The sequence below is a fragment of the Macaca thibetana genome, chromosome 7 (assembly GCF_024542745.1).
Source record: "Macaca thibetana thibetana isolate TM-01 chromosome 7, ASM2454274v1, whole genome shotgun sequence".
Lineage (NCBI taxonomy): Eukaryota > Metazoa > Chordata > Mammalia > Primates > Cercopithecidae > Macaca > Macaca thibetana.
In genome coordinates this window covers 52,290,582-52,318,040 of record NC_065584.1, presented here as the reverse complement: position 1 = coordinate 52,318,040, position 27,459 = coordinate 52,290,582, and the positions used below count along the sequence as shown (strand labels likewise).

Here is a 27,459-nt window from a genome sequence, read left to right as displayed (position 1 = left end):
CTACAATATCATTCTAGTGAGACCCTAAATCTCTCAAATTTTGAAATGTTTACTTGCTCAGTTTTTAAAATAACACAGGAGTCATTTTGAATACAAATTTTTCTTCGTTTCTTAGACAGGTTTACTTACACAGAATCACCCTTTAATAAGTAATGTACTTGGAACATCTACAATTAAAGGTAGAATAATCCAGCTGTTTCTGTGCTGGGCTTATGGACATATTCAGACCAGAATAATGTGAGATGTTGAATGATATGCTCAGGCTTTTTTAAAACCTTTTAGAATAGGATAGATGTTTTCAAATGCTTCATAGATCTCAGAACGTTCTTTGGCACCTATAAAGAAATCCAGGTTTACATAATTTTTAATATAAAAAATACCAAAATTTAAACACTAAAATTTCATTGTATTGTCTCCAATTACTTTTAATATGACATCTCTTTAGCTGTACCTGAGAAATGGCATTTATTTCAGGTAAATAATTTGGCAACTACAGCCATATTTCCACAAGACACAAACCTTAGAGCAGAGTTTTCTAGAACTTCTCTGTGGCTGTCATCTTTGCTCACACAGTGCTCAGTGTGAAATGTGGAATGTTATCTCTACGTGTGCCATGAATATGGCCTCAGAGTAATTTCATCAGCACCTGCGGGCACTTAGCTACCAGCAAAAGGGACTTCCTTTGACCCACCTCCTCTCTAGTTAACATCTTGATTCCCTAATATTGACTAACAGATTGAGACAAATGAGCTTTAAATTTGTTTTACATTTTAGTTTTAAATTTAAAAAAGTTTTAAATTTTAAGTTTAAAAGGGTTTTAAATTTTAAGTTTAAAAGGGTTTTAAATTTTAGTGCATGGGAAGGATTAGAGGGGAAAATTGTACTACTGTCACTTGTAAAGTCTTGGGTTTCAAGAAATTGTAAATCATAACTGCTCTAGGAATTACAGGGATAAAAACATGAATCAGACAGTCTCCACTCTTGAGAAATATTAGTCAGTCCCTACTCATCTCTCACCACCACCAACTAACCACCACCACTACCTCCACCTTCCAAATTATGCAGGCACGTTGTGCTAAGGGTCGTGGACTGATACTACTTATGTTTATATGGAGCTTCAGCTAATCAGGACACTAATCAGCTAATCTGATATTTTGTGGGCTGGAGGCAAGGAAGGAAGAAAGGAGGATAATGAAAGGACTAACAACTGTTAGCATGAAGAGAAAGGGAAAATAGCTTTAGTTGATAAAGACTCTTAAGAACTATAAAGTACATTGCTGATAGGAGCATGAAATGGATCAGCTACTGTGGAAAATAGTTCAGTGATTCTTTAAGTCAAATAATTACTACATGACCCAACAATTTCATGCCTTGGTAAATACTCCCCAAATTGAAAACAGGTACTCAAAAAAATATGCACTTTCATTGCAGCACCATTCACAATTGTCAAAAGGTGGAAACAGCTTAAATGCCCATCAATGGATGGATAACAATTTATAGTGTAGGTGGGGCGTGGTGGCGCACACCTGTAATCCCATATCTTTGGGAGGCCCAGGCAGGTGGATCACCTGAGGTCAGGAGTTCAAGACCAGCCTGACCAAGATGGCGAAACCCTGTCTCTACTAAAAATACAAAAGAAAATTAGGCGTGGTGGCAGGCGTCTGTAATCCTAGCTATTTGGGAGGCTGAGGCAGGAGAATTGCTTGAACTTGGGAGGCAGGGGTTGCAGTGAGCAGAGCTCATGCCATTACACTCCAGCCTGGGTGACAAAGCCAGACTCTGTCTCAAAATGAAACAAAAATGTATAGTGTATATATACAATAGAATATTACTCAGCCATAAAAAGAAATGAAGTACACATGCTACAACATACAGAATGTTTCTTAGGCTCATCTAAGTGAAAAGCCAGACACAAAAAGACACATAAGATTCTATGTATAAGAAATATCCAGGGAGAGGGGAACGAGGGGAATGGTTTAATGATATCAGGTTTTATTTTGGAGCAATGGAAATGTTTTAGAACTAGGTAGAGCTGGTCATATATTCACAATACACAACCAGCTACTAAATGCCACTGAACTGTTTGCTTTAAAATGGTTAGATTTGTTATGTGCATTCACCTTAAAGATTAAATAATCAGGGATGAAGTCCTTATAAGCTTAATTTTTTTAGAAGTAAGGGCAGGCAGGCCGGGCGCGGTGGCTCACGCCTGTAATCCCAGCACTTTGGAAGGCCGAGACAGGCGGATCACGAGGTCAGGAGATCGAGACCATCCTGGCTAACACGGTGAAACTCCGTCTCTACTAAAAAATACAAAAAAACTAGCTGGGCGAGGTGGCGGGCCGCCTGTAGTCCCAGCTACTCGGGAGGCTGAGGCAGGAGAATGGCATAAACCCGGGAGGCGGAGCTTGCAGTGAGCCGAGATCCGGCCACTGCTGGGCAATAGAGCGAGACTCCCGTCTCAAAAAAAAAAAAAAAAAAAAAAAAAGTAAGGGCAGGCATGGTGGCTTACACCTGTAATCCCAGCACTTTGGGAGGCCAAAGTGGGAGGATCCCTTGAGCCCAGGAGTTTGAGACCAGCCCGGGTAACATAGGGAGACCCTGTCTCTATAAAAATAAAAAAGGAAAAAATAAAAAGAGAAAAAATAAAGAGAAGAAAAGGTAAGTTATTTATTCATTGCCAAAAAGTTTACTATCTGTAGGTCTTCACCTTCAAAGATTTCGGGTGGGGAAGAGAGTGAGTTACCGACACACATAAGAGCAACTGGACCTTTGGGGTAGAAAAAGTCACAAGTTTCAGCAGATTTTTAGTTCCAGCACTAAAATTTTGGTTTCTACAAAACCAGTCTCTTTAGAAACTAAACAGTGAGTTGGTGAAGAAGCAAGAACCTCTGCCTCTGGTTTGATGGACTTCTTGGGCTTCTAGCTACATTCATCTTGAACAACCTTGTTAGCAGACAGTGAAGCATAATAGGTACCGCAAACACACACATGCCCCTCTCCCAGAATCCCCAAAACCAAGGTTCTTCTTTCACATTTAATTGAGGAACAGTGTCCAGGTCCAGTATTTTGGGATAGCCATGAACTTCACTTTTTTTCCATAACACTTTTATACTAAAAAATCATAACTAGGAGGTGGTATAGCTCAGGGGTAGAGCATCAGACTGCAGACCAAAAATCATAACTAAGAGTATTGCCTTCAAGCACAAGGAGTATACCATCTGGAGGCCCCTCGGGAGCACCCTTTCCCAAGAGGAAATGGACATTTGAGGGATCATCATAGAGAAATGATTTTAGACATAAGAGGACTTTAGGGAAATTAGTACAATTTCTTCATTTCATAGAGGCATAAGAAACAGATGTCACCTGAACCATACAGCAGCAGCTGTGGGAAAAGAGCTCGCGTATCCAGTGTTCCTTCCTTTACACCAAAAGTCAACAAATCAACATTGCCAGTATTTGTAACCAGTTGTTACAATGAGGGAATTTGGTCAATTTAATCAAACATTTCCTCACTAAAATATTGTCATCAAAAGTTTAAGGGAACCTAAATTGCCTCCATAGTCCTATTAATAATCAATCAATAATTGAAACCCCCAATTTGTAGTACCAGGCTCCAATTAGATGACCCTTGCCTTTAAAAAAAAAAAAAAAAAAAAAGAGTCTCACTGGGTCACCCCAGCTGGAGTGCTGTGGCGCCATCTCAGCTCACTGCAACCTCTGCCTCCTGGGTTTGGGTTCAAGTGATTCTCCTGCCTCAGCCTCCCAAGTAGCTGGGATTACAGGCACGCACCACCATGCCTGGCTAATTTTTTGTATTTTTAGTAGAGACAGGGTCTCGCTATGTTGCCCAGGTTGGTCTCAAACTCTTGGACTCAAGTGATCTGCCTACCTTGGCCTCCCAAAGTGCTGGGATATGACCCTTGCTTTTTAAGCAAAACGTACCATTCCTTTTCTTTGGGCTGTAATGACTGGGGAATAAATACCATTCCTAACCTTGGTGAGTAAGGTGAAAATTGTGTGGCCTGGTGCACTAGAGAAAGGATTGGCTTTGAGATCAAACAATATGGGCTTAAGTGCCAGCTCTACCACTAACTAGCTTTAAAATAACAGGAAAATAAAGTACTTAAACACTTTCAGTTTTCTTGTAAAATAAGGACAATAAACCTTCTTATAGAGTTGTGATAAAGAGTGTGTGAGCTAAGGTTTGTAGAAAGGGGCATTTTATAAAATCTAAGCCATTTTATTGCCCTAGAGGAATATACTTCTGGATTAGGGACTGGCAAGGCTAGTCCAAGTACACATGGCTTATCATTTCATTCTGATAAGCCAGCAACATGTAGTTTCTTTATGTCTGTCTCCTTCAGAAGGGCTGGATTCCTGCCAGATGGGGAGTATGTTAGATTCACCTTTGTCCTCAGCCCCCAGCACATTACAAGTACTTGGTAGGCACCCAAAATTTATTAAATATCTGTAATTTGTCGATAAGGTTTGTAAGTTCATCCCTACCCCTTAGTCAGCTCCAAATGTCAACCTCCAATACTATGTGGATTTTCCAGTTCTGTTCTTACATCAAGTCATAACTGCACATCTTATTTTCCCAAGTTATGCCACATCCGTGTGTATATAAGTCAAAGTCTTACAGGTTTGTAAAAATAGCATTGCACTGCTCAAGTTATTCATTTTATGACATATACCAACTTGCTATTAGTTGGGGGTTACTGTTAACAATTGGCAGGGACATCCTGTCGTGTCTCTGGCCCACTCACTAATAAGTCTTGGCATTTTTCTGCTGCCCTCTGATCTACTCATTTCCGAGAAGCACGGATGTTGAGCTGATTGAGGGTGACCCTCAGCAACAATGGCCCAACTTAGTTCTTTTTGCTAGAGGAAAATAAGTAAATAAGCATTTTCCTGAAGCCTCTTTGTCTTCATATTCCTATCATCAGGGCAAGGCATCACAGCAAAATTCCAGTCTTTGTCAATGATAGAGAAAAAACCAGGAGAGTGGGTTTTCACTAAGATGATAGCTCGACAGTGCCAGGCACTGGTTTTCTGCTTCCTTACAATGCTTAGGAGATAGATTCTGTGGTCACCTGCATTTTGCATGTATGGAAACCAAGTTGGAGAACTTAAACTCACCAAGGCCATACAGTCAATAAATGGCAGATCATGATTAAAACTGGACAACTCTCCAGGCCATCCTTTTAGCCACCACACCTGCTGACCCTCGCTGCTAAGAGAATCTTAATCATTCTTTCAGCTGACAAGGAGAATTAAGAAGTTGCCCAAGAGACCACACAGGTGTTATTGTAGACTTGTAAATTGCTGTGGGACAGGGTGAGCCCAGTGGGCTCTGGAGCCAGGCTGCTCATATGCCTGTTGCCCTGTGGCACACACAGCTGCTTGACACTGTTAAGTGTACTAGGCCTTTCCATTTTACAGGTGAGGAAACTGAGGTATAAAGTACAACTCACAGTTAACTAGACCCCACGTGAAAGTCCTTATGTAGCAGTGTCTGTCATATGAGTGCCCAATATGTTAGCTCTGATGATTATGCCTGATCTTAGAAGTGGAAGTTGACATATTTGCTGTTTGTTGTACATTATTCCAGCAGAACCTAGCTATGCTATTAATTTTACTGTGGTTTGAGAAAAAAACATGGGTCCTAAATGTCACACCAGCCACAGAAAACGAACACAGATCCAGGAGAACAGTGTAAGCTGGGCCCAGGTCCTGTTGCTTTCTGTTCAGGACCATGACAGTAGGACAGCAGGGCCTCTTTGTTTTCAGCTTACTTGACGATAATTAGGACTTTCAGAAGTAACCTTGAACATGGTGGCTGTAGCTTTGGCAACTCAGGGGAATAAGACCATTTTATACGGATAAATTATTTTCAAAGGCCTGCAAATGGCATGATACAAGGGTTTCAAATTGCCACCCATCTGTACTATGGGCATTGGCATTCTACAGTTCCTAGCTAGGCAAGAGCTGGAATTATTTTCTACAGTCAGACTCAAAGTTCATTTGTAATTGCAACACATTACCATTTTCTAGGCAAGTTATTTACCATTACTGAGCTACTGCTTTCAGAACACCTCTATAGAGTACCCAGTTGTGCCATGCTGCACTAGGCCACACATGAGCCTCCTCAAACTTCAGTTTAGGGAGAAGTCTGAAAGGAGACCACTTTGGTCCCTTTCCTGAGGTGTTTCTCTGAGATTAGGCCCTTAAGGTGTTAAGATTTTTTTTTTTTTTTTGGAGACAAACTCTTGCTCTGTCACCCAGGCTAGAGTGCAACCTCCACCTCCCAGGGTCAAACGATTCTCCTGCCTCAGCCTCCTGAGTAGCTGGAATTACAGGCATGCGCCACAATGCCTGGCTAATTTTTGTATTTTTATTAGAGACAGAGTCTCGCCATGTTGGCCAGGCTGGTCTCGAACTCAGCCTCCCAAAGTGCTGGGATTACAGGCGTGAGCATGGCGCCTAGCCAGGCCCTTAAGTTTTTAATCCATTTGCAGGTGAAAAGAGTCTAGAGACACAGGATTAAGGAATAAGGAACATTTGTCTCTAAGGTTGAGGCAAAAATCACCTAAACCATGCAGCTTTGGCAAAATAGTTTAAGATGGTATAGCATAAACAGGTAAAACACCAACAGATAATTATTTATCATTTCAGTAGTAAATCATGAATTAACTTTTACTTCACAATATAAGCAGAATTTGGATTTCAGTTAATATATTTAATCCCCTCCTCCAGAAGAGTCATGATCCACATCTTGCAAGAATGAAGAAATTTAAATTTTCCTATTCTGTATACTTAGAAATTTTAAGGGAAGTGTACTGTATAGTCTTTTTTTTTTTTTTTTTTTTTTTTTTTGAGACGGAGTCTCGCTCTGTTGCCCAGGCTGGAGTGCAGTGGCGCAATCTCGGCTCACTGCAAGCTCCGCCTCCTGGGTTTACGCCATTCTCCTGCCTCAGCCTCCTGAGTAGCTGGGACTACAGGCGCCCGCCACCGCGCCCGGCTAATTTTTTGTATTTTTAGTAGAGACGGGGTTTCACCGTGGTCTCGATCTCCTGACCTTGTGATCCGCCCGCCTCGGCCTCCCAAAGTGCTGGGATTACAGGCGTGAGCCACCGCGCCCGGCCAATAGTCTTTAGTATTTAGTAACAATCCTTTACTTCTGTGATTGGAAACTTCTGGCAAATGTGTCCATGAAAGCTTTTTAAAAGAGATTTGGGGTAAGTGGGAAATCTGATGTGAATTAAGAGCATTTAAAGAAATCTATAATAGGAACTTTGCCTGTACTTGGCAATTTTCACTTTTAATAAGATTTATTTGTAATGATACATGGCATTTATGAAAGTTTCCTTCCAAAGGACTTGAAAGTGTGTTTCCTTAAGTGGGGTATGTATTTGCCTCTGATATCTATACTATTCAATTTTATTGGCAGGCTTTTCTCACTTCCTCTAGGACATATAGAGGTAAACTTTATGTCAGTCACTAGAGGGTCTTAATTACGCCAGACTCTAAATTAGTGGCATCTGAGGAATTGTAGTTTTGCTGCATTCAAAAGGCTCTTGGATTCCAAACAAGCTTTCCCCACTTTATTTTTAATTTTTAATTAATTAATTTTTTTTTTTTTTTTTTTTTTTTTTTTTTTTTTTTTTTTTTTTTTTTTTTAGATGAAGTCTTGCTCTGTCACCCAGGCTGGAGTGCAGTGGTGCGATCTTGGCTTACTGCAACCTCTGCCTCCCGGGTTCAAGTGATTCTCCTGCCTCAGCCTCCCAAGTAGCTGGGGTCACAGGTGCCTGCCGCCATGCCCAGCTAATTTTTGTATTTTTAGTAGAGATGGGGTTTCATGATGTTGGCGAGGCTGGCGTGAATTCCTGGCCTCATGTGATCTGCTTGCCTCAACTTCCCAAAGTGCTGGGATTACAGGCATGAGCCACTATACCCAGCAACTTTCCCCTCTTTGAAGACACATTAATTATTTCTTAGAGAAAAGCAACTACAAAACTCAGAGTTACACTTAAAATAGACATGTCATTCTGCTGGATGCTGAGTTATGACTTAATCAACTTTTCTGAATTCAGGTAATATAAAAGTCTCAATTTTTTTAGATGAGGCAAGATTTTATAAAATTCTAATTTGGAGGAATATATATTTAAGAGAAGCTAAGAAATAAAAAAATTAAAGTAATGAGGGGAAATTGGCCCTATTAGACATACCATGAGTATTAAAGCTACAATAAGATCAAGGCAATGGGATTATAATGGGATAATCCTAGAGCAAAGGCAGAGCCGAAGAACAACCGCATATGTAAAATAAAGGTCAAAAGGAGTCATCCAAAATTAATGAGAAGAATATGTAGTGTTAAGTTGGTTGGCTAGCTATTTGGGACTGGGGCATGGAGATCAGTTTGGCTCAGGCCACATAAACTTGACATTCATTATGGTAGAGGAGAGTAAAATGTATAAAAAGACAAAACTAGACAAACTAGCAACTTTCTGTGGGCTGGGTGCAGTGGCTTATACCTGTAGTCCCAGCACTTTGGGAGGCCGAGGCAGGCAGATCACTTGGGGCCAACAGTTCGAGACCAGCTTGGCCAACATGGCAAAATCCCATCTCTACTAAAAATACAAAACATTAGCCGGGCATGGTGGCACAGGCCTGTAGTCTCAGCTACTCGGGAGGCTAAGGCAGGAGAATCGCTTGAACCCAGGAGGTGGAGGTTGCAGTGAGTCAAGATCACGCCACTGTAGTCCAGCCTAGGCAACAGAGTGAGACTCTGTCTCAAAAATGAAAACATATATATAGGTTGCTATATATATATATAGCATTCTGTAGAATGACATAGAAAGGAGTCTCAACCATTCCCTCAAGTAGTTTTAAAAAGTGCTGTTTATGTAAAAATTATTAAAAATAAGCCAACTGGAAAAGTAACAAATATAGCAAAGAGTAATTTATCTTTAATAGTATTATAGTAAACTCATAAATCCTGAGAATATGAATACAAACTAAGTAGACCAAAGGATAAGTTATGTACATATTATTTACAAGAGAAAAAATGCTATTTATTGGATATGTTGAAAAGTGGTCGATTTCTGTCTCTGATTACCAGTGGGGTTAAAGCAGTGAGATAATCTTGACGTATACAGTTAAAGTTTTCTTTGGTACCATTTTGTTTGGAATGCTGCTGAGTATTTGGTAAAAGATATTTAGATACATTGCATGTAAGACCATGTGATACAGAACTATGTCGTATATCCCTTTAAAACAATTGGGCGATTTGTTCTAAGAACAAAATGGACATAGCCTTAAATGAAAGTCCCATTTCTGAGTGTCCACACTAATAACATAATTGTCTACAGGTAAAAACAGCCAAATATCTGCCCTTCATAAGTACCAAACAAAGAAGGAACATTTACCTAGCTAACAATGGGACAGTACATTTGATTCAACAACATGTTAGAACGGGTTCAGGAAAGGTAGGTCTGCTGGCTACAGCCATCCTGCTGCCTGATTTTGTTAGCCTATGAGCTACGAATGGTTTATTATCTTTTTCAGCAGTTGGGGGAAAAAATGTTGCATGACACACACAAATTAAGTGATATGAAATTCACAATTCAGAGCCCATTCCTTTATATAATGTAACATTCAGAGCTGCTTTCACACTACAATGGCAGTGCTCAGTAATTGTGACAGACCCTGTGGCCTACAAAGCCTAAAATATTTAGTATTTGGCCCATTCCAGAAAAGAGTTTGTTGACCCCTGTGTTAGGACCTTGTGTGGCCATTAAAAGCCTTTATGAAGAGTTTGTAACAGTAAGCTTAAGCCATATATGTTATCACGGATAATTTTTTTTTTAAACTCAGGATGTAAAGATGAAATACTTATAAAATGACATAAAAACATGAAAAAATTATTGTTTTCTGTATTGGGACCTATGTTATTCCTTTCTTATTTTTCATTCCAGGTATTCTGTATTAACAAGAATTACTTTGCCATGGTGAACAAAGGTATTTAAAAGAATAAGCAAAGCACATGCATAGCAATTACATTTTATGAGTCAGAAAATAATCTTGGTACTTACCTGTCAACACAACTTTTCCAGATACAAAGATAAGCAACACAATTCGTGGTTTTACCATTCTATAAATAAGACCAGGAAACAGTTCAGGCTCGTAACTGTTAAGATGTAAAAGGAAAATGTTAAAAATAGCACGATTCAGCTCCTTTTCCATAACATGTGAGGCCCAGTATATTAAAGTGCATATTAAAGCAGTTGTAAATAAGTTAACTATTTTATCAAAAACCTTTTAACTATCTTGATGAAAAGAGTCTTGAGTGTCCTAGGTAATATCTTATGGAAGTTAGGAACATAATTAATTTTTGGTCATAACACTTTTTTCAAGTGCAAGCCATCCTGGATGGTTATTAAAAATCAAGGTAACTTAGGGCATCTGAATTAGTGTATTTAAGATCTTGTTGGTTAAACATCCTCTATCTTTTCAAAAAAGTCCGTTGATAAGAATGCATAATCATGTTTTTCTGGATTTCCAAATTCTCCAGTCATAAACACATTTTGTATGCTTTTATAAACTGCTGAAGTTAACATTTCAGCAGATAGAACCTAAAAATATTTCTAGGCTACTGCTCTTTGTATTTGAAGAGGTGCTATATAAATAAAGAAAATCCAATTATCCCAAGTTTTTAAAATTCAGGATTTGTTGCCATAAATAGTAACTCATATTTACTAGTAAATGTAAGCTGGCTTCTCCGTGGAGCAAAGGATGATAGCACTTAAGAGCTGCTTCTCCACACTCCAGCCTGGAGAGGAGGGCAGATTCCTAGAAAAGCTCGAGGAACCTACCAAAAATAAGTCAGGAGGGTGAGAGGAGGTGAATAAAACTATTCTCAAAGCAGTGGCCAATGAACAAGAAATATAAGAACAAAAGACATCCAAGCAATGGAACACTAGCATCTTTGCACTTAAAGGGTGAATCCAGACTGCATGGAAAAGCTCCATTCAGTTCAGCAATGAACAAACCCCAAAACAACAGCAGATGTGGAATCTCTTACTGGCTCCAGAAAGGCCATCTTGAAGTGAGGCTTGCCCATCTCAAGTATAGGAGGTCACTGTGGGTGGAACTGTCTTCCTGGAACATCACTCTGTCTTACTGCAGGGAGCCCGTCAAGACTTTCTCCCACTAACCACTTCCCGACATGGGGGAGACCGTGATACTAGAGGGAGCCCTGAAAACCCCTCCAGGACTATGAGATCCAGGCCAAGAAAATGAAGGCTGCAGACACAAAAGGAAGATTTCCATTTGCTCTTCCAGCTGAATTTTAAGACTTAGAAAAAACAAAAATTTTGCTATGTAAATGATATTGAACTGCGTTTGGCTTTTAGAACCATGGTTTTAAGATTACTAGTATAATGAGCTCCCAATTAGGAACATACTTCATTTTATTTATTCTCTGCCTCATTCCAAAAGAAGGCTGAGGCAGAGAAAGAGAGTGGTTTTAGTTAGGGATGAAGAACATTTCACAAAGATTCAGAATATTGAACACCTGCCAATTTCTTGGCCAACCCAACTTTGACCCATCCTTCAAGTCTCACTTTAAATGTTACTTCCCCAAGAAGGCCTTCCTTGATCTCTACCCACCCCCGATTACATTAAAGACCCTGCTTTATAGTCTCATAGTCCCCAAAGGGCCTTACTTTCACAGTCATCATGTTTCATTACTGTCATTGACTTGTCCATCTTTTCTTTTAGACAGTGATCTCTATGTGGGCAAGGGACTATAGCTATATCGCTTGCCATTATCACCCTAGCATCTGCTACTTGGTAGTCACCTACATCTTATTCATCATTTACTTGTCCATCTTTTCTTTTCTTTTAGACAGTGATCTCTATGTGGGCAAGGGACTATAGCTATATTGCTTGCCATTATCATCCTAGCATCTGCTACATGGTAGTCACCTAGATCTTATTCATATAGCAAGTATTTATCATCAGGATACCTTTGAAATGAAAATTAAAGAGGGGGCTGGGTGCGGTGCTCACGCCTGTAATCTTAGCACTTTGGGAAGTCAAGGTGGGTGGATTGCCTGAGGTCAGGAGTTCGCGACCAGCCTGGCCAACATGATAAAACCTCATCTCTACTAAAAATACAAAAATTAGCCGAATGTGGTGGTGGGCACCTATAATACCAGCTACTCCGGAGGCTGAGGTAGGAGAATCATTTGAACCCCGGTGGGGTGGAGGTTGCAGTGTGCTGAAATCATGCCACTTCACTCCAGCCTGGGCAAAAGAGCGAAACTCCATCTCAAAAAAAAAAAAAAAAAAGGAAAAATTCTCATTGACAACTGTGGAAATGATTATGACATAGAAAGACTGCCAGAGAAAGTGCCCGGTAACAAAAGGAGATACTTGTATTATTAAATATTGACATACAAATTTGCAGAACCTGTGGAACTGAATGACCTTAGGGGTTTAACACATGGCAAATTTGGCCTGATAATTACAACTGATTATGTGCCATGGTTCCCCACAGAGCTACAGACAATTAGGGAGGCCTCATGTTAAAAATTCAAACCTGCTAAGAGGTGTTTTTTTGTTCTTTTTTTTGAGACGGAGTCTCACTCTGTCGCCCAGGCTGGAGTGCAGTGGCGCGATCTCGGCTCACTGCAAGCTCCGCCTCCCGGGTTTACGCCATTCTCCTGCCTCAGCCTCCCGAGTAGCTGGGACTACAGGCGCCGGCCACCGCGCCCGGCTCGTTTTTTGTCTTTTTTTAGTAGAGACGGGGTTTCACCATGTTAGTCAGGATGGTCTCGATCTTCTGACCTCGTGATCCGCCTGTCTCGGCCTCCCCAAGTGCTGGGATTACAGGCTTGAGCCACTGCGCCCGGCCCCTATCTACTCTGCTAACAGGATAGTCACATTCGATGGCCGAGAGGGTAAGATGTTGGAATGAAAGAAGTTCAGTTCCAGCTTGGCCAAGAGAATTTAAGAGCATCTGTGATTCTAACCGAGGTCAAGTGCCCTAGCCCAGGTGTATATCTTGGTCAGTCGAGGGATTTGGTGTCGATGAGTTACCCTCCGTCCTTGCTCTCTGAGGGCCTGGGCTGGATGGGAGAGCCACCAAAACAGCTGGGGGCAGGGGAGGAGCACTAGCTGTTGAGACGGGAAGTTTGAAGTCAGGAAGGCTAGAGATATTCTCTAGGGAGAGGAATATACTACAGACAATGTTGTGATGGGGGCTGCAGCTACACACACACACTCAAATAGGGGAAAGCTAGTTAGGATTGCTTTCATAGACTGTGCTACCGCCATTCTTTTTTCATCTTCTCTCCAATCCATTCTCCCCTCACCAGCTGTCAGCCCCTTCCTACTGCCCTAGTCCTTTTCACATGCCTTATCTTGCCAGTGCCATTGCCAAGCTACATGTGTGCTTATTTTCTACGTGTGTGCTTATAATCTGTAGATCAGTGGATCACAACATGTGGGCCTCTGACCAGCAGCACTGGCATCACCTTTGAGCTTTTTAGAAGCACAAATTCTAGCAAAATCTCTTATGAAGAAGCCCAGTCAGAGATGTGTGCTTTAATAAGCTAAGTGATTGCTAAGCAATTTAAACTTAAATTTAAGTTTAAGAACCATGATTTCAAAAGACTAGGCACATGTGGTAACCTATGAGGACTCAGGCATACATAGCATCTTAATCTTTTCACTATTGTGCCCCCCGCCTTTTTTTTTTTTTTTTAATCACAGTTTCTCTAAAAGATACATTATATAAGCAGCCCATAATGTAACTTAAATATCTTGGTAAATTCAAAGTTCAAGCTATATAACCATCATACCTACTGAACTGCTGATGGGTTAACACCAAACCTTCCAGCCTGATGGGAAATCTCACATCACAGCTTCCAACCATGTTCTGAATTTTAAAATCGAGGAATCTGGCAGGGAACCCAAGCTTCTGCACCACACGAGCATATTTTCTCGCTGCAAGTCGAGACTGCTCTTCACTGGGGAGGGGCAAATATGTTTAAAGATGTCTTAATCACTACATCCTCTAAACTACTGGTGTTGTATTGGGTTGTTACCGTTTGTACCATGTTCATCTTTCAACGTATACTATGAAGCTGTAGGCTTTGTGAGGAGGACTTACTTCCCATACTTTGGTCCCTAGCACCTTATAAAAGATCTTGTACAGTTGTACAGCTATTGAACACAATCAAATTTTTGTCTTCAATTTGTCACCTTTCATATATGAGGTACTTTTACTTTTACTTGGGTGCTATTTGCTAAAACTATTCCAAGGATTCGCAAAGTGTGTCCCCAGACCAGCAGCTTCACCAACGTGTTAGAAATGCAAAGTCTCAGGTCCCACCTCAGACATGCAGAAACTCTGGGGGTGGGGCCCAGCAATCCGTCTTTTAACAAGCCCTCTAGGTAACTGTGCTGCTCACTACAGTTTGGGAACCATTTATCCAGCCTCAAAGTGTGTCCCATTTAGAAGAGAACAATGGCTGGGCGCAGTGGCTCACGCCTGTAATCTCAATACTTTGGGAGGCCGAGGTGGGCGGATCACCTGAGGTCAGGAGTTTGAGACCAGCCTGGCCAACATGATGAAACCCTGTCTCTACTAAAAATACAAAAAAATTAGCTGGACGTGGTGGCAGGCACCTGTAATCCCAGCTACTCAGGAGGCTGAGGCAGGAGAATCACGTGAACTTGTGAGGCAGAGGTTGTAGTGAGCTGAGATCGCACCATTGCACTCCTGCCTGGGCAACAAGAGTGAAACTCCCTCTCAAACAAAAAAAAAAAAAAAAAAAAAAGGGAACAACAAGAAAAATAAGGACACGTGCATACCAAAGAAAAAAAAATCCCATATAAGGAGGTAAGATATGTGCTGATTGAGTGGCACAGACAAGATATCAGTTCTTGAGTCTTTACTGGACACATTGTCCAAAACAACCACATGAAAATACCTCAAAACCCGCCTTGTTTTGCTTGGCTTTCTCGCCCAATCTTCAATTCAATTCATACTCAACACAAGAAAGACAGGAATTTGTCCTACTCTGTGGCTGTGTCCTTTAAATGTCTGTCCTGCTGCACCCCTAAATTCATAGCAGAGCCTGTGGGGTCCTCAGAGGTGAGGCTTCATTTCTCCTTAGGTATTTTTCAACTGTTACAAAACAAAACTAGGTAGCAACACCTGGTGGGTGAATCAGGTGAATTCCACCCCCATGGGTTTGGCCCTATTTTTAGGCCGTAAATCAGAAACACCTGAAAGAAAAGCCAGTTTGAACTTGTTTGCCTGGACCAAAGCAAGCGTTTGATTCTCTTATCCAGATCCTTCACCAACACTGCCCCCTCTTGGGTATTCATCACTTCATATATGTGTCACCTCATTTAATGTTGATAATGTTGATTCTCCTCACCCACCTTTTTTTTTTTTTTTTTTTTTTTTTTTTTTTTTTTTTTTTTAAAGAGACTGGGTTTTTGCTCTGTTACCCAGGCTGCAGTGCAGTGGCACGATCATAGCTCACTGCAGTCTTGAACTTCTGGGCTCAAGTGATCCTCCTGCCTCAGCCTCGTAAGTAGCCTGCAGGGGCATGCACCACCACACCTGCCTAACTTTTTATAGAGACAGGGTCTTGCTGTCTTGCTCAGGCTGGGCTCAAACTCCAGGGCTCAAGTGACCCTTCCCACCTCAGCCTCCCAAAGTACTGAGGTTACAGGTGTGAGCCACTGCACATGGCCCTCTGTTGATCTGGTATCTAGTCACTAGATTGACTACTGCTGCACAGCACTGCCCTTGGCTCTCTTCGTCCACTTCTCACTCCTGAAATGTCCTTAGCAAGGCCATGTCCCCAGGTTAGCAGTGAAATAAACTGTTTCCATTTTGAACTACATTTTGCCTAACTGATCTATTACATTTCCCATAATGTAAATAAGTTCAAATTTCAAGTTTGCATTGTCCTGTAGTTTCTTGGGATATCAGCTGTGATATTCTAAGGACACAGAAGTTTCTATTGAAACCACTAATAGTTGAAAGTCTGCATACATGTTCATTGTACAAACATTAGAAAGTAGTTTAAAAATCTTAAAATCTCACCCATAGCAGTGTTAACTACCTAAATTTGATCTTCTGTACTTTTCCTATGCAAACACAGGTATCTCTCCTACTCTTGCTATTACAACTAAAGAGAATAGGTTTGGATAAAATGTGGAGATAATACTGGCACCTCTTATTAACCAAATTCTCACAACTCACTATCCAAAACTTGAAAATCAAATGTATTTGGATAACAAGTATCTCTTATTATCTGAACTCATTATCCAAACTTTCACAATCAGATTTTAGGAACCAAATAAATTCAGATGAGAAAAGACACCCATGAATGTGTGTAATATGTGTAACATGAGCATATTTTACAATGAAAGTTGGATAACAAACACCATTTAGTTTCTTACTTCTCCCTCTGCAATCCAACTTAATACAATGTGACCATCCTTTCAGCTCAGTATGTGTGCGTATATGGCTAATATAATTTTACTTCATGACTTCAAATTGAAAGCCTATTATTAATTAGGTTTTCCCTGTTTTAATGCTGAAATGAACATTGTTACAGACATCTTGCACAACTGTCCAATAATCACTTTAAAATGGGGATTCCTGGGATCAACATAAGAGAAAGTCCAGAAATGTACTCAGACACATGTGAAGAACTTAATATGTAAAAACAGGTAGGGGGAAATGTGGCAACAATGGATTCTTCAGTAAATGTATCTGAGTACCGAATGATCATTTGGGAAAAATAGTTATCTTACGTTGAAATAAAATTCTAGATCTGCTCTGTCCAATTAATATAAATTAAATTCAGTCCCTCAGTTATATTAGCTGTATTTCAAGCACTCAATAGCCACACATGACTAGTGGCTACATCACTGCATTAAACAGTGCAGATATAGAACATTTCCATCTAGAGAAAGCTCTAGGTGAATCAAAATACCAGCTATCCTTTTCCTATCACAAAGCAGGACCTGAAAAAGACCAGAAAGATATATGAAAGTCAATATTTGTATAATATTGTACACAAATGCCTTAAGGGCAAAGCCAAATGTAGAAAACAAAGAAAAAAATGGGATAAAATGAGTATACCCTTCAAAATTTGTGTGTTTTTTTTTTAAAAAAAACCCACCATAGGCCAGATGTAGTAGCTCATGTCGCCTATAATCCCAGCACTTTGGGATACTTGAGCCCAGGAATTCGAGACCAGCCTGGGCAATATGGTGAAACCTCCATCTCTAAAAATAAATTAGCCAGGCCTGGTGGTGCATGCCTGTGGTCCCAGCTTCTGGAGAGGCCAAGCTGGAAGGATGGCTTCAACCTGGGTGGTGGAGGTTGCAGTGAGCCCAGATCATGCCACTGCACTCCATCCTGGACAACAGATTGAGACCCTGTCTCAGAAAAACAAACAAACAAGCAAACAAACAAAAAAACCCACCATAAAACACCATAAACAGTAATCTAAGAAAAAATATTTGCAGTATAAAGTGGTGAAAATAGTTAAACACAAAAACAAAAGATAAATCTCTCCATAGATAATTGAGCAAACAGCAATTTCTGTGCTTCTAAAAAGTTATTTAATCTCACTAGTAAATCAAAGAAATGTAAAACAACATAACTTTTTGCCAATCAATTTAGCAAATATGAAAAGAATATCGACACCCAGTGTTCATAGGATAAAATGAACACTTAGTACATTTCTAGAGCTAGAAATTGGCACAACCTTTCAGGAGGACAGTTTGTTTCTCATCTTTTAACACCTACAGGGGAGAACAGGCTCTCCCACTACAGAGTCATGGTGAAAGAATACCCATCAACGCAGAGCTTCCTCTGGGTGAGATCCAGGAGAGATGAGATTTTTAAGGGATGCCTCCTGAGCTAATGCAAGCTAATGGTCAAGGAATGTCTAATTTAGCTCCTTTACAAAGTTCTATCCATTTATCTGCAGTGAGGAAAATCCACAGTAACTACTTGCCTAGGCTTATAACACACTTTATCATTACTGTAACTTTAAAAAAATTACCTTAGAAACAAGTGGTAACAGTTAAGTCCCCTCGGTTTAATAGGGGAAACTGTAAAATGGGGCTATATCAGTATTTTATTATTATTATTTTTAATAGAGACAGGGTCTTGCTCTGTAACTCAGACTGGAGTGCAGTGATATGATTATAGCTCATTGCGGCCTCAAACTCCTGGGTTCAAGTGATCCTCCCACCTCAGCTTCCCAAGAAGCTAGGACTCCAGGCATGTACCACCACATCCAGCTATTTTTTAGCTTTCTTTCTTTTCTTAAACAGAGATGGAGTCTCACTATGTTGCCTAGGCTGGTCTCAAACTCCTGGGCTCAAGCAATCCTCCTGCTTAGGCCTCCCAAAGTGCTGGGATTACAGATGTGAGCCACCATGCCTGGCCCAAGTCAGTATTATAAGACTGTTTTTAACCCAAAATGAGGTATTTCATTGAATAAAGTCTTCAGCAAAGAAGGGCATTTTGCTCCTACTATGTGCTTTAGCACATTAATTCTATGCTTCCTTGTTTCACATACTAAAAACTGTTTCTCTGGAAAGGGTGGAGGGATGATTCCTCTTACCTTTTGGCTCCCGTGCAAACCATCTTCCCAGAGCTAAATATAAGGGCTGTTGTCCTGGGCTCTCGGATCCTCATTATGACAGCAGCAAACCTCTATACCCAGAAACCAAAAGAGAATTAGCCTCTGCTAGGAGATAACATTATCCCAATTGAAAAGCTGAGCTGCATACGAAAATCTCAAAGAAACAGATTGGATGGGAAAACTAAATGTCTGGGTCTTTTCTCCCTACATTAAGGTTAACAAAAATAATGATGATTCTAAAATGTACTTATTAACAGGTAAAAATAATATCAGTAACTGTTAAATTTGAATGCCTGTTATGCTTCAGTTCCTGTTTATCCTCATGATAGGATGAACCTGTGTTCATTATCACTCTCATTTAGTGCTCAGGGAAAACAAGGAGCTATTTAACCTCCGATGTTACACAGGAAATGGTAAAGTTAAGATTCAAAACCCAAACCGATCAGATTCCCTACTTTTTACTTTGATACACTTCTTTTCTTTTGAAGAATCTTTGGGAAAAAAATAAGAAGTATGTTAAAGGCTCACCAAGACTTTACAATGTACAGAAAAGCAACCCAAATGCAGAAGAGTCTATATGACAGCCATGCTAAAGATGAATGACAGAAAGTTGATGTCAAGTTCTTGCCTCTTATAGTTCTCAAAGTGTCATCCAAGACCAGTAGCATCAGCAAGCCCTGGAGGTGAGGCTGACACACATTAAGATAGGGAACCTCTGGCCTGCCACATTGACATGTCATCAAATGGCCTGCTCCTACACAGTCTCTTCACCCCAACTCCTCTCCCCAATTAAGCTAGGAAGGGAAGTGGGGTGGGTACTAGCTTAAGGGCCAAGTCAGAATTTCTTTGGGTGTCCAGCACAAGTTCAGAGAGATCCTATACACTTCATCCCCAGTCCCGCCTATTCCTACCCCTACCACTCATCCAAAATGAGGGGTGTGCTGAGGATGGTGGAAAATAAAAGTTGCCTAAAATGCTGATTGCTCAATAATGTGATCACAGCTGCAGCTGTGAGGATCTTAGCTCATCTTTGTGTCTGTCCTCACCATTGTCAGCTGTATGAAATATCAAAAGGAAAGCTTGATCGTGTTCGGGTAATGTGCAGGTAACATTTAAATTCATATGTCAGCAACAATACTACCACAACAGCGAAAACAAATAATACATAAATAGTTGATGCCTGCAAGGTCTCTGGGTTCCTACGAATGTGACCTTTTTTTTCATCTAATTTCGTAAATCCTCCACCACCTAAGCCAGTAAACTTTTTGCCAGTAGGAAGCAGGTCTTACTTGTCTTTGTATTCCTAAGTACAGAGCCTGGCAAATCGTTAAAAGTTGACAGGATGGACAAATCCAATTACCCTAGGTAAACAAGCCATTGAAAACAGGATGCCTGGCCTTTGCAGGATACAAGAAAGAACAGATTTTATTAAACTTTGAGGAGGGGGGAAAAAAAAATCCCTGAATCTTACATTAGTAAATAGGAGCTTGAACTTTATACATAGACTATCTTTGCTACTCTGGTTATATCTCTAATAAGTTGCCACTCTCTAAGTCCAATTTTGCAATAGGGGCAAGAATCCATTTAGCCTGCTCAAATAAGAGGAATTGTAAATGGAAAGATAAATAAGTGTCAGGTAGCTGAGACAACATTTAGCAAAAATTATTTCCAGAAATATGATGGAATATAAGAAAGTTAGCATCCCAATAGTCAGGTGGAAAATTACTGCTCAATTACTGCTTTATTCAGCATAAAGAATGAGACTATTTTTTATAACTCAAAACAGAGTGAGATATTAACCTTGAGTTGCCAAAAGCTTTTTCAGTAACAATTTTTTTAAGAAAAAACAGAGGAATTAGTCAATATCATGATCATATTAAGAAAAGTAAATCTAAAGAGAAGCTAATTATTGAAAGGAATACTGAGAAATCTTACCTTTGGGTTATATTCTGCATTTTTTGCGTGCAAAGCTATTTTCTTCAGATCCAACTTACAGGCCAGGTTTACAGTGGAAACTATATTCCTGAAGAAATAAGTTAGTTTAGAAAATTATATCAGATATAAAGAGTAAAAAAAAAAAAAAATGCAAAACAACTTATTTTCTCATTTCTTAGGTTATACCTTAGCAATTTCCTAGGGGGAGAATTATTCCAAATGTGAAATACATGACAACACGATTCCTAGTAAAGTGTAAAATCCCAAAGTGAAGTGCTAAAAGAGCCTTTCCTAAAATTTCATGACTAGCTGCTAAAATTAAGTTTTAGATCTTTTTTCAAAACAATGCCTCAAAATAGAAATTTTAATTCTGAATCAATTTGCAAATCAAACTAAATTTTACGTCTTTATATCCTTGGTGTTTATCCAACCCTACCCACAATTATCAGCAACTTCAGTGCTTTAGTATAAACAATACAATCCTTCAAGAATGAGTCTATTGGCCGGGCGCGGTGGCTCAAGCCTGTAATCCCAGCACTTTGGGAGGCCGAGACGGGTGGATCACGAGGTCAGGAGATCGAGACCATCCTGGCTAACACAGTGAAACCCCGTCTCTACTAAAAAATACAAAAAAACTAGCCGGGCGAGGTGGCGGGCGCCTGTAGTCCCAGCTACTCGGGAGGCTGAGGCAGGAGAATGGCCTGAACCCGGGAGGCGGAGCTTGCAGTGAGCTGAGATCCGGCCACTGCACTCCAGCAAGGGGGACAGAGTGAGACTCCGTCTCAAAAAAAAAAAAAAAAAAAAAAAAAAAAAAAAAAAAAAAAAAAAAAAGAATGAGTCTATTAATCTTTAAGTCCCCTCCACCCACCATAGAAGATCAAGAATTAGTGCTTCGCCTTAAAGATAATCAAACTGTCTAAAGCAACAATCCATTTAGAACTGATAAAACAAAGAATTATGAAATCTGAAATTCTCTTCCCTACATTATTATCCTGAAATTAGTTGTCATCACATTCAGGAATATAAAATGTGTACCCAATCTGCTCAATTAAAACAAAAATAAAAACTTACTGTAGTTGAGGTACAATTCCACAACATTCTGAAACAGGGGTCATTGGTGTCATGGGAGTTATGGGTGCCAGAGACAAGGAGTCGGAGTTTGGTTTCTCAGGAGAGGGCTGGACTGAGTCAGTATCACCAGGGTGCAGCTGTGAATGGGAATTTGACAAACTACTGCTGTTTAAGCCCAGCCCAATGTCCTGTTCGCTTGGTGATGGCAACCTACTTTGTGGACTTTGGCTTTCAGAATTTTCTTCAGTTTCATGTCTGCTGCTAATGACAGGTTGGTCTTTATTTTCTTGGGTAACTTCATCTGGTAGGAAGCTAAGATCCACAGATGAGAAATCACCTGATGTTTCTTTGACTTCAGGGTTCGAATTAAACGCAGTATCCGGATTGGATGCATTCAATATGTACATACCGTAAGGTACAACTGGGTTGAACAGGGGAGACCTGGGTGGGGCAAGGTCATCCTAGGCAGTTCCCAAAACAGACAGACAAAAACACAACAGACAGAACAGCATGTTACACAAAAGGGATGTCACTTTGGCAGGCAGGCAATGTATTCAGTGTTAGAGGCAGTTCAAGATTGCTTGTATTCGTGTACTGCTTCTTTCTAGAAAATGCCGTTAAGATTCTATTACAGGCCAGGTGTGGTAGCTCATGCCTATAATCCCTGCACTTTGGAAGGCCGAGGCAGGAGGATGGCTGGAGGCTAGGAGTTTTGAGACTAGACTGGCCCACGTCTCTACTAAAAATGCAAAAATTAGCAGAGCGTGGTAGTGTACACCTGTAATCCCAGCTACTGGGGAGGCTGAGGCATGAGAATCTCTTGAACCCGGGAGGCAGAGGTTGCAGTAAGTCGAGATCATGCCCCTGCACTCCAGTCTGGATAACAGCAAGACTCCAACTAAAAAAAGATTCTATTACGGTTACAGCACACTTAATGGAAACAGGAAAGAATATTTTAAAATGCAGAAAAAGCATTCTTCATAGACTATCTTTGCTACTCTGGTTAGATCTCTAATAAGTTGCCATTCTCTAAGTCCAATTTTGCAATAGAGGCAGTTTAGCAACCATGCTCTAAATTGTTTTTTTTTTTTTTTTTTTTTTTTTTTTTGAGACGGAGTCTCGCTCTGTCACCCAGGCTGGAGTGCGGTGGCCGGATCTCAGCTCACTGCAAGCTCCGCCTCCCGGGTTCACGCCATTCTCCTGCCTCAGCCTCCCGAGTAGCTGGGACTACAGGCGCCCGCCACCTCGCCCGGCTAGTTTTTTGTATTTTTTAGTAGAGACGGGGTTTCACTGTGTTAGCCAGGATGGTCTCGATCTCCTGACCTCGTGATCCGCCCGTCTCGGCCTCCCAAAGTGCTGGGATTACAGGCGTGAGCCACCGCGCCCGGCTCTAAATTGTTGTATACTTTGAGGAGAACAGATATACTGTACTATTTAAGTTAATTATAAACTTTAGTTGACTTAACTTTGAAATAATTTTGAGTTTTGAATTTAAATAAATGAAGTTTAAGATATAGTTGAATGCTAATCAAGATTCACTAAAGACCCATGGTTATTCCTTCTGAGGCAAAGGTGTAATAAGAATTCTTGTAATGTTCTAGTTACAAGAATTTACACTAGGAAAAAAGTTATTGAAACTTAAATGGTAAGAATAGTGTAAATCAATGTATTTTCAGTCCAGGGAAGGCTGCTCAACTACCATTATCCGGCAACGGAGAGAATGACGTGTGCACCTGAGGAAAACAACTAATGTAAAATTCATGGACTTTATTACGGGAAAAATATCGATTACCTTTATAAATGCATACCACCTGCTTCACCCAAGTTAAAGGCCTGAAGTCCAGATTTTGAGCACTGCTTGCAAGAGAAACTCAAAAAGATCTTATTTCTTTTCTGACCACTAAAGGGTCAGGAACGCACTGTGTTGCATCTTCTCCGTTTCAATGCTACCTCCGCTAATGTACATCTGACTAGAGCCTATTGGAGTGTTCTGTTACAAGTCCAGCAGGTGGCAGGGGTGACTAATTGTTTGAAGAAAGCCCTTAGAAGAAAAAAAATCAAGCTAGTCTCTTGAAATAAGACTTTTTTACCTCTGTTTCATTTTGAATACATGATAGGCTCTCATCTTTCCCCACCCTTAACCCACAGAGTGGCCTTAAGTGAGGTGGGGACAATGGGCCCCGATTCCACTGCAGGGTTTCCTTGGCCTCACCTGTCCCGGATGGAAAGGGTCTCCTAGGGCAATTTACGCTAAAGCACCAAAGCTGCAACAGTGTCTCCCTTCCCCTTCCCCATCAAGGCATCTTATTAGGGAACAAAGCTAAATGTACACAAGAATGTAAGGCAATGGCGGGGAGTTGAAGGGGGATGTTTTACAGTAATGGACACTTGACGGGCTCCCTGTAGGGTCTGCCTGTAGGGACACGCCTCAGAACATGTCTGTGTAGCATGTTCACTGCATCCTTGGCCTCAGGATCTTTAGTCATTTTTTGTTAAACTGTATCCACTTATCTTTCTCAGAACCTTTCCTGCCTGGGCTCTTTGCTGTGTTAAATTCTAGGGAAAGTCAGCATTTCTACCTCAGTGCTGACCACTGTCTTTACAAAAAATTCTCCCAGCAAAGAAAAAAAAATTGCTCTCTTGCTTTTTGGTTTTTTTTTTTTTTTGAGACGGAGTCTCACTGTCACCTAGGCTGGAGTGCAGTGGCGCCATCTCGGCTCACTGCAACCTCTGCCTCCTGGATGCAAGCAATTCTCCTGCCTCAGCCTCCCGAGTAGCTGGGACTACAGGCTCCTGCCACCACGCCCAGCTAATTTTTGTATTTTTAGTAGAGGCGAGGTTTCGCCACGTTGGCCAGGCTGGTCTTGAACTCCTGACCTCAAATTATCCACGTGCCTCAGCCTCCCAAAGTGCTGGGATTACAGGCGTGAGCCACCTCACCCTGCCCGATGCTAAAGATTTTTAAAAGTCTTAAGAGTAATTAAAAGAAGCCACAGGTGTTTCTAGTTGATATTTGGCAAACCCTGCTACCACCAACTCCACCAGAGACTTGAATTCTCGAGGGAGGCCTAGTACTGGCATCCGTGCTGCAGGGTACAAGGGATCTCTGTTTCCCCTGTCAAAGCAGAAACCCTTGGGAACCTGCAGTCGCTACAACTAGCACGACGCGCTCTCTGTGCGTGTCCTTTAGAACCGGGCGTGGGGCCAGGAGCGGTGGCTCACCCCTGAAATCCCAGCACTTCGGGAGGCCAAGGTGGGAGGATGACTTGAGGTCAAGAGTTCAAGCCAGTCTGGGGAGCTGAGATAGCGCCACTGCACTCCAGCCTGGGCGAGACTCCATCTCAGAAAAAATCAATCAATCAATCAATCAAAAACCAAAACAACCCGGGATAGCCCGTGTAATCTGGTGAACGGTTCTGGATTCGCGCTAGATGAAGTTCGAGCTCTGTTTGGCAACCTTGGTCAAATTATTTCACTTTTCGAAGCTTCTAACCTTCCACGGAAAGACGTGGGAAACCAAGCCCGCCTCTTAGGGTCGCTATGAGTTTTTAGAGGAACGAAGGAAAGCCCTTGGCACACAGGACCGGGCGGGACTTGGGTCCTGACTCTGGCACAGTGGCCGGCAGCCTTACCTGAGCGGCGCACTGGTCCAGGTAGAGCTCCAGGTAGGTTTCCTGCTGCTCCATGGACAGTAATCCCACTGTTGGGGGTGGGGGCGGGTAAGGGGGTAAGCACCCAGCGAGCAGCCTCAGATCCCGCTCGGGCCGGGGCGCAGAGGCCATTTATGAGCCTGGGGGCAGCGAGGCGGGGCGGCCCTCGGCCCAGGCTCCTGCAGAGGGCGCGAGAGAAACGTTGGGCGATGGTTCCTGGAGCGGGATGCGGAACTTAGCTACCGGCCCATGGGCGCTGGGAAGCGGAGATGGGCTAGGGGTGGGCCGGAGAGGGGCGCCTCACCTGAGAGCAGTCACCCTACTCCGCCTGCAGCTGGGAAGCGCCTGGGTCTGCAGATTTGATTTCCTTCGATACCTGCAATGTGGTCTTTTCTTCCAGGAGAGAAATTCTCCGTGCAAGTGCATGGAAAGTTAGTGAGGAAAAAAGGGATTTTTTTTTTTTTTGAGATGGAATCCGACTCTTTTGCCAGTGCCATTTTGGCTTACTGCAACCTCCGCCTCCCGGGTTCAAGCTATTCTGCCTCAGCCTCCCAAGTAGCTGTGATTACAGGAGTGCACCACCCGCCCCCCGGCTAATTTTTGTATTTTTAGTAGAGACGGGGTTTCACCTTGTTGGTCAGGCTGGTCTCGAACTCCTGACCTCAGGTGATCCACCCGCCTCGGCCTCCCAAAGTGCTGGGATTACAAGCGTGAGCCACTGCACCCAGCCATTTTTTTAAAAATTTAAATACTGGGTTTCCACTCTGTTGCCAAGGCTGGAGTGCAGTGACAGGTGACCATAGCTCACTGCAGCCTTGACCTCCTGGACTCAAGCTCCCACCTTAGCCTCCCTAGCAGTTGGAATTACAGGCAAGCGCCACCACGCCTGGCTAATTTTATTTTTATAATTTTTATTTTTAGTAGCAACAAGGTGTCGGTATGTTACCTAGGCTGGTCCTGAACTCTTGGTCTCAAGCCATCCTCCTGCCTCAGACTCCCAAAATGCTGGGATTACAGGCATGAGCCACCACATTCCACCAGGGATCTTTTTTTTCTCTTGAGCAGAGTGAGTGGAATGTGAGTCGCCTTACCTAGTCATATGTAGTATTTTTACATTATCAGTACTTCTCACCATCAAATCCCACGTGATTTTTCTCCAGTCACTGAGCGTTCTGTCTAAAGCCACATACAAAACAGTGTGTTGCTGCACAGTTAGGGTTGAGGAAATCTCACAAAAATAACGCAAAACATTCAGAGAGGGTTTCTTTCCTGAAATCATTGTTTTAATTTTCAGTGCCTGAGTTTTCATAAGAGCTTAACTGTGTACTATGTAGACGATTTTATAAACATAATTGATACCTTTTTTCTTTTCTTTTCTTTTCTTTTTTTGAGACAGAGTCTGCTCTGTCACTCAGGCTGGAGTACAGCGGTGAGATCTTGGCTCACTGCAACCTCCGCCTCCCAGGTTCCAGTGATTCTCGTGCCTCAGTTTCCCGAGTAGCTGGGATTACAGGTGCCTGCCACCATGCCCAGCTAATTTTTGTGTCTTTAGTAGAGACGAGTTTCCACCTTGTTGGCCAGGGTGGTCTTGATCTCCTGGCCTCAGGTGATCCACCTGCCTTGGCCTCCCAAAGTGCTGGAATGACAGGCGTGAGCCACCATGCCTGGCCTATAATTGACATTTTTAATGTAAGATGTGTAATAATGTACAGATGGGCAGGTGTGGTGGTTCACATATGTAATCCCACCACTTTGGGAGGCTGAGGCAGGTGGATCACCTGAGGTCAGGAGTTCAAGACCAGCCTGGCCAACATGGTGAAACCCCACCTATACCTAAAATACAAAAATTAGCTGGGCATAGTAGCATGTGCCTGTAATCCCAGCTACTCAGGAGTCTGAGGCAGGAGAATCACTGGAACCTGGGAGGTTGTGAGCCCAGATCGTGTCACTGTACTCCACCCTGGGCAACAGAGTGAGACTTTGTCTCAAAAAAAAAAAAAAAAAAAAGAATGTACAGAGGCAGACATAAAATACATCTTTTTTTACTAGATTTTGCTCTCTGAGAGCAAGAATTTTGATAACTAATTTTAATATCTCTGTAC

General features: G+C 41.7%; 2 protein-coding genes across 2 annotated transcripts in view; both read right to left on the bottom strand.

The window, feature by feature from the left end:
• Positions 1 to 27,459, bottom strand: part of ATG14 (autophagy related 14) — a 457,705-nt gene that overhangs the window by 48,833 nt on the left and 381,413 nt on the right. The window lies entirely within an intron of this gene.
• TBPL2 (TATA-box binding protein like 2) lies at positions 91 to 25,560 on the bottom strand. Its single transcript, XM_050798266.1, has 7 exons — positions 25,340 to 25,560; positions 21,708 to 22,168; positions 20,637 to 20,724; positions 18,681 to 18,772; positions 13,872 to 14,039; positions 10,098 to 10,192; positions 91 to 335 (listed from the first exon to the last, which is right to left on the bottom strand). The coding sequence occupies exons 1-7, from the start codon at positions 25,487 to 25,489 to the stop codon at positions 259 to 261; spliced, it is 1,131 nt and encodes a 376-aa protein (XP_050654223.1). The 5' UTR covers positions 25,490 to 25,560; the 3' UTR covers positions 91 to 258.

Coding starts and splice junctions, on each gene's coding strand:
- TBPL2 (XM_050798266.1), bottom strand. CDS start 25,489: ATGGCCTCTGCGCCCCGGCCCGAGCGGGATCTGAGGCTGCTCGCTGGG. Junction 18,773..20,636: donor ATGCAGAATATAACCCAAAG/GTAAGATTTCTC, acceptor TTCTGGGTATAG/AGGTTTGCTGCTGTCATAAT. Junction 14,040..18,680: donor GTTTGCACGGGAGCCAAAAG/GTAAGAGGAATC, acceptor GCCCCTCCCCAG/TGAAGAGCAGTCTCGACTTG.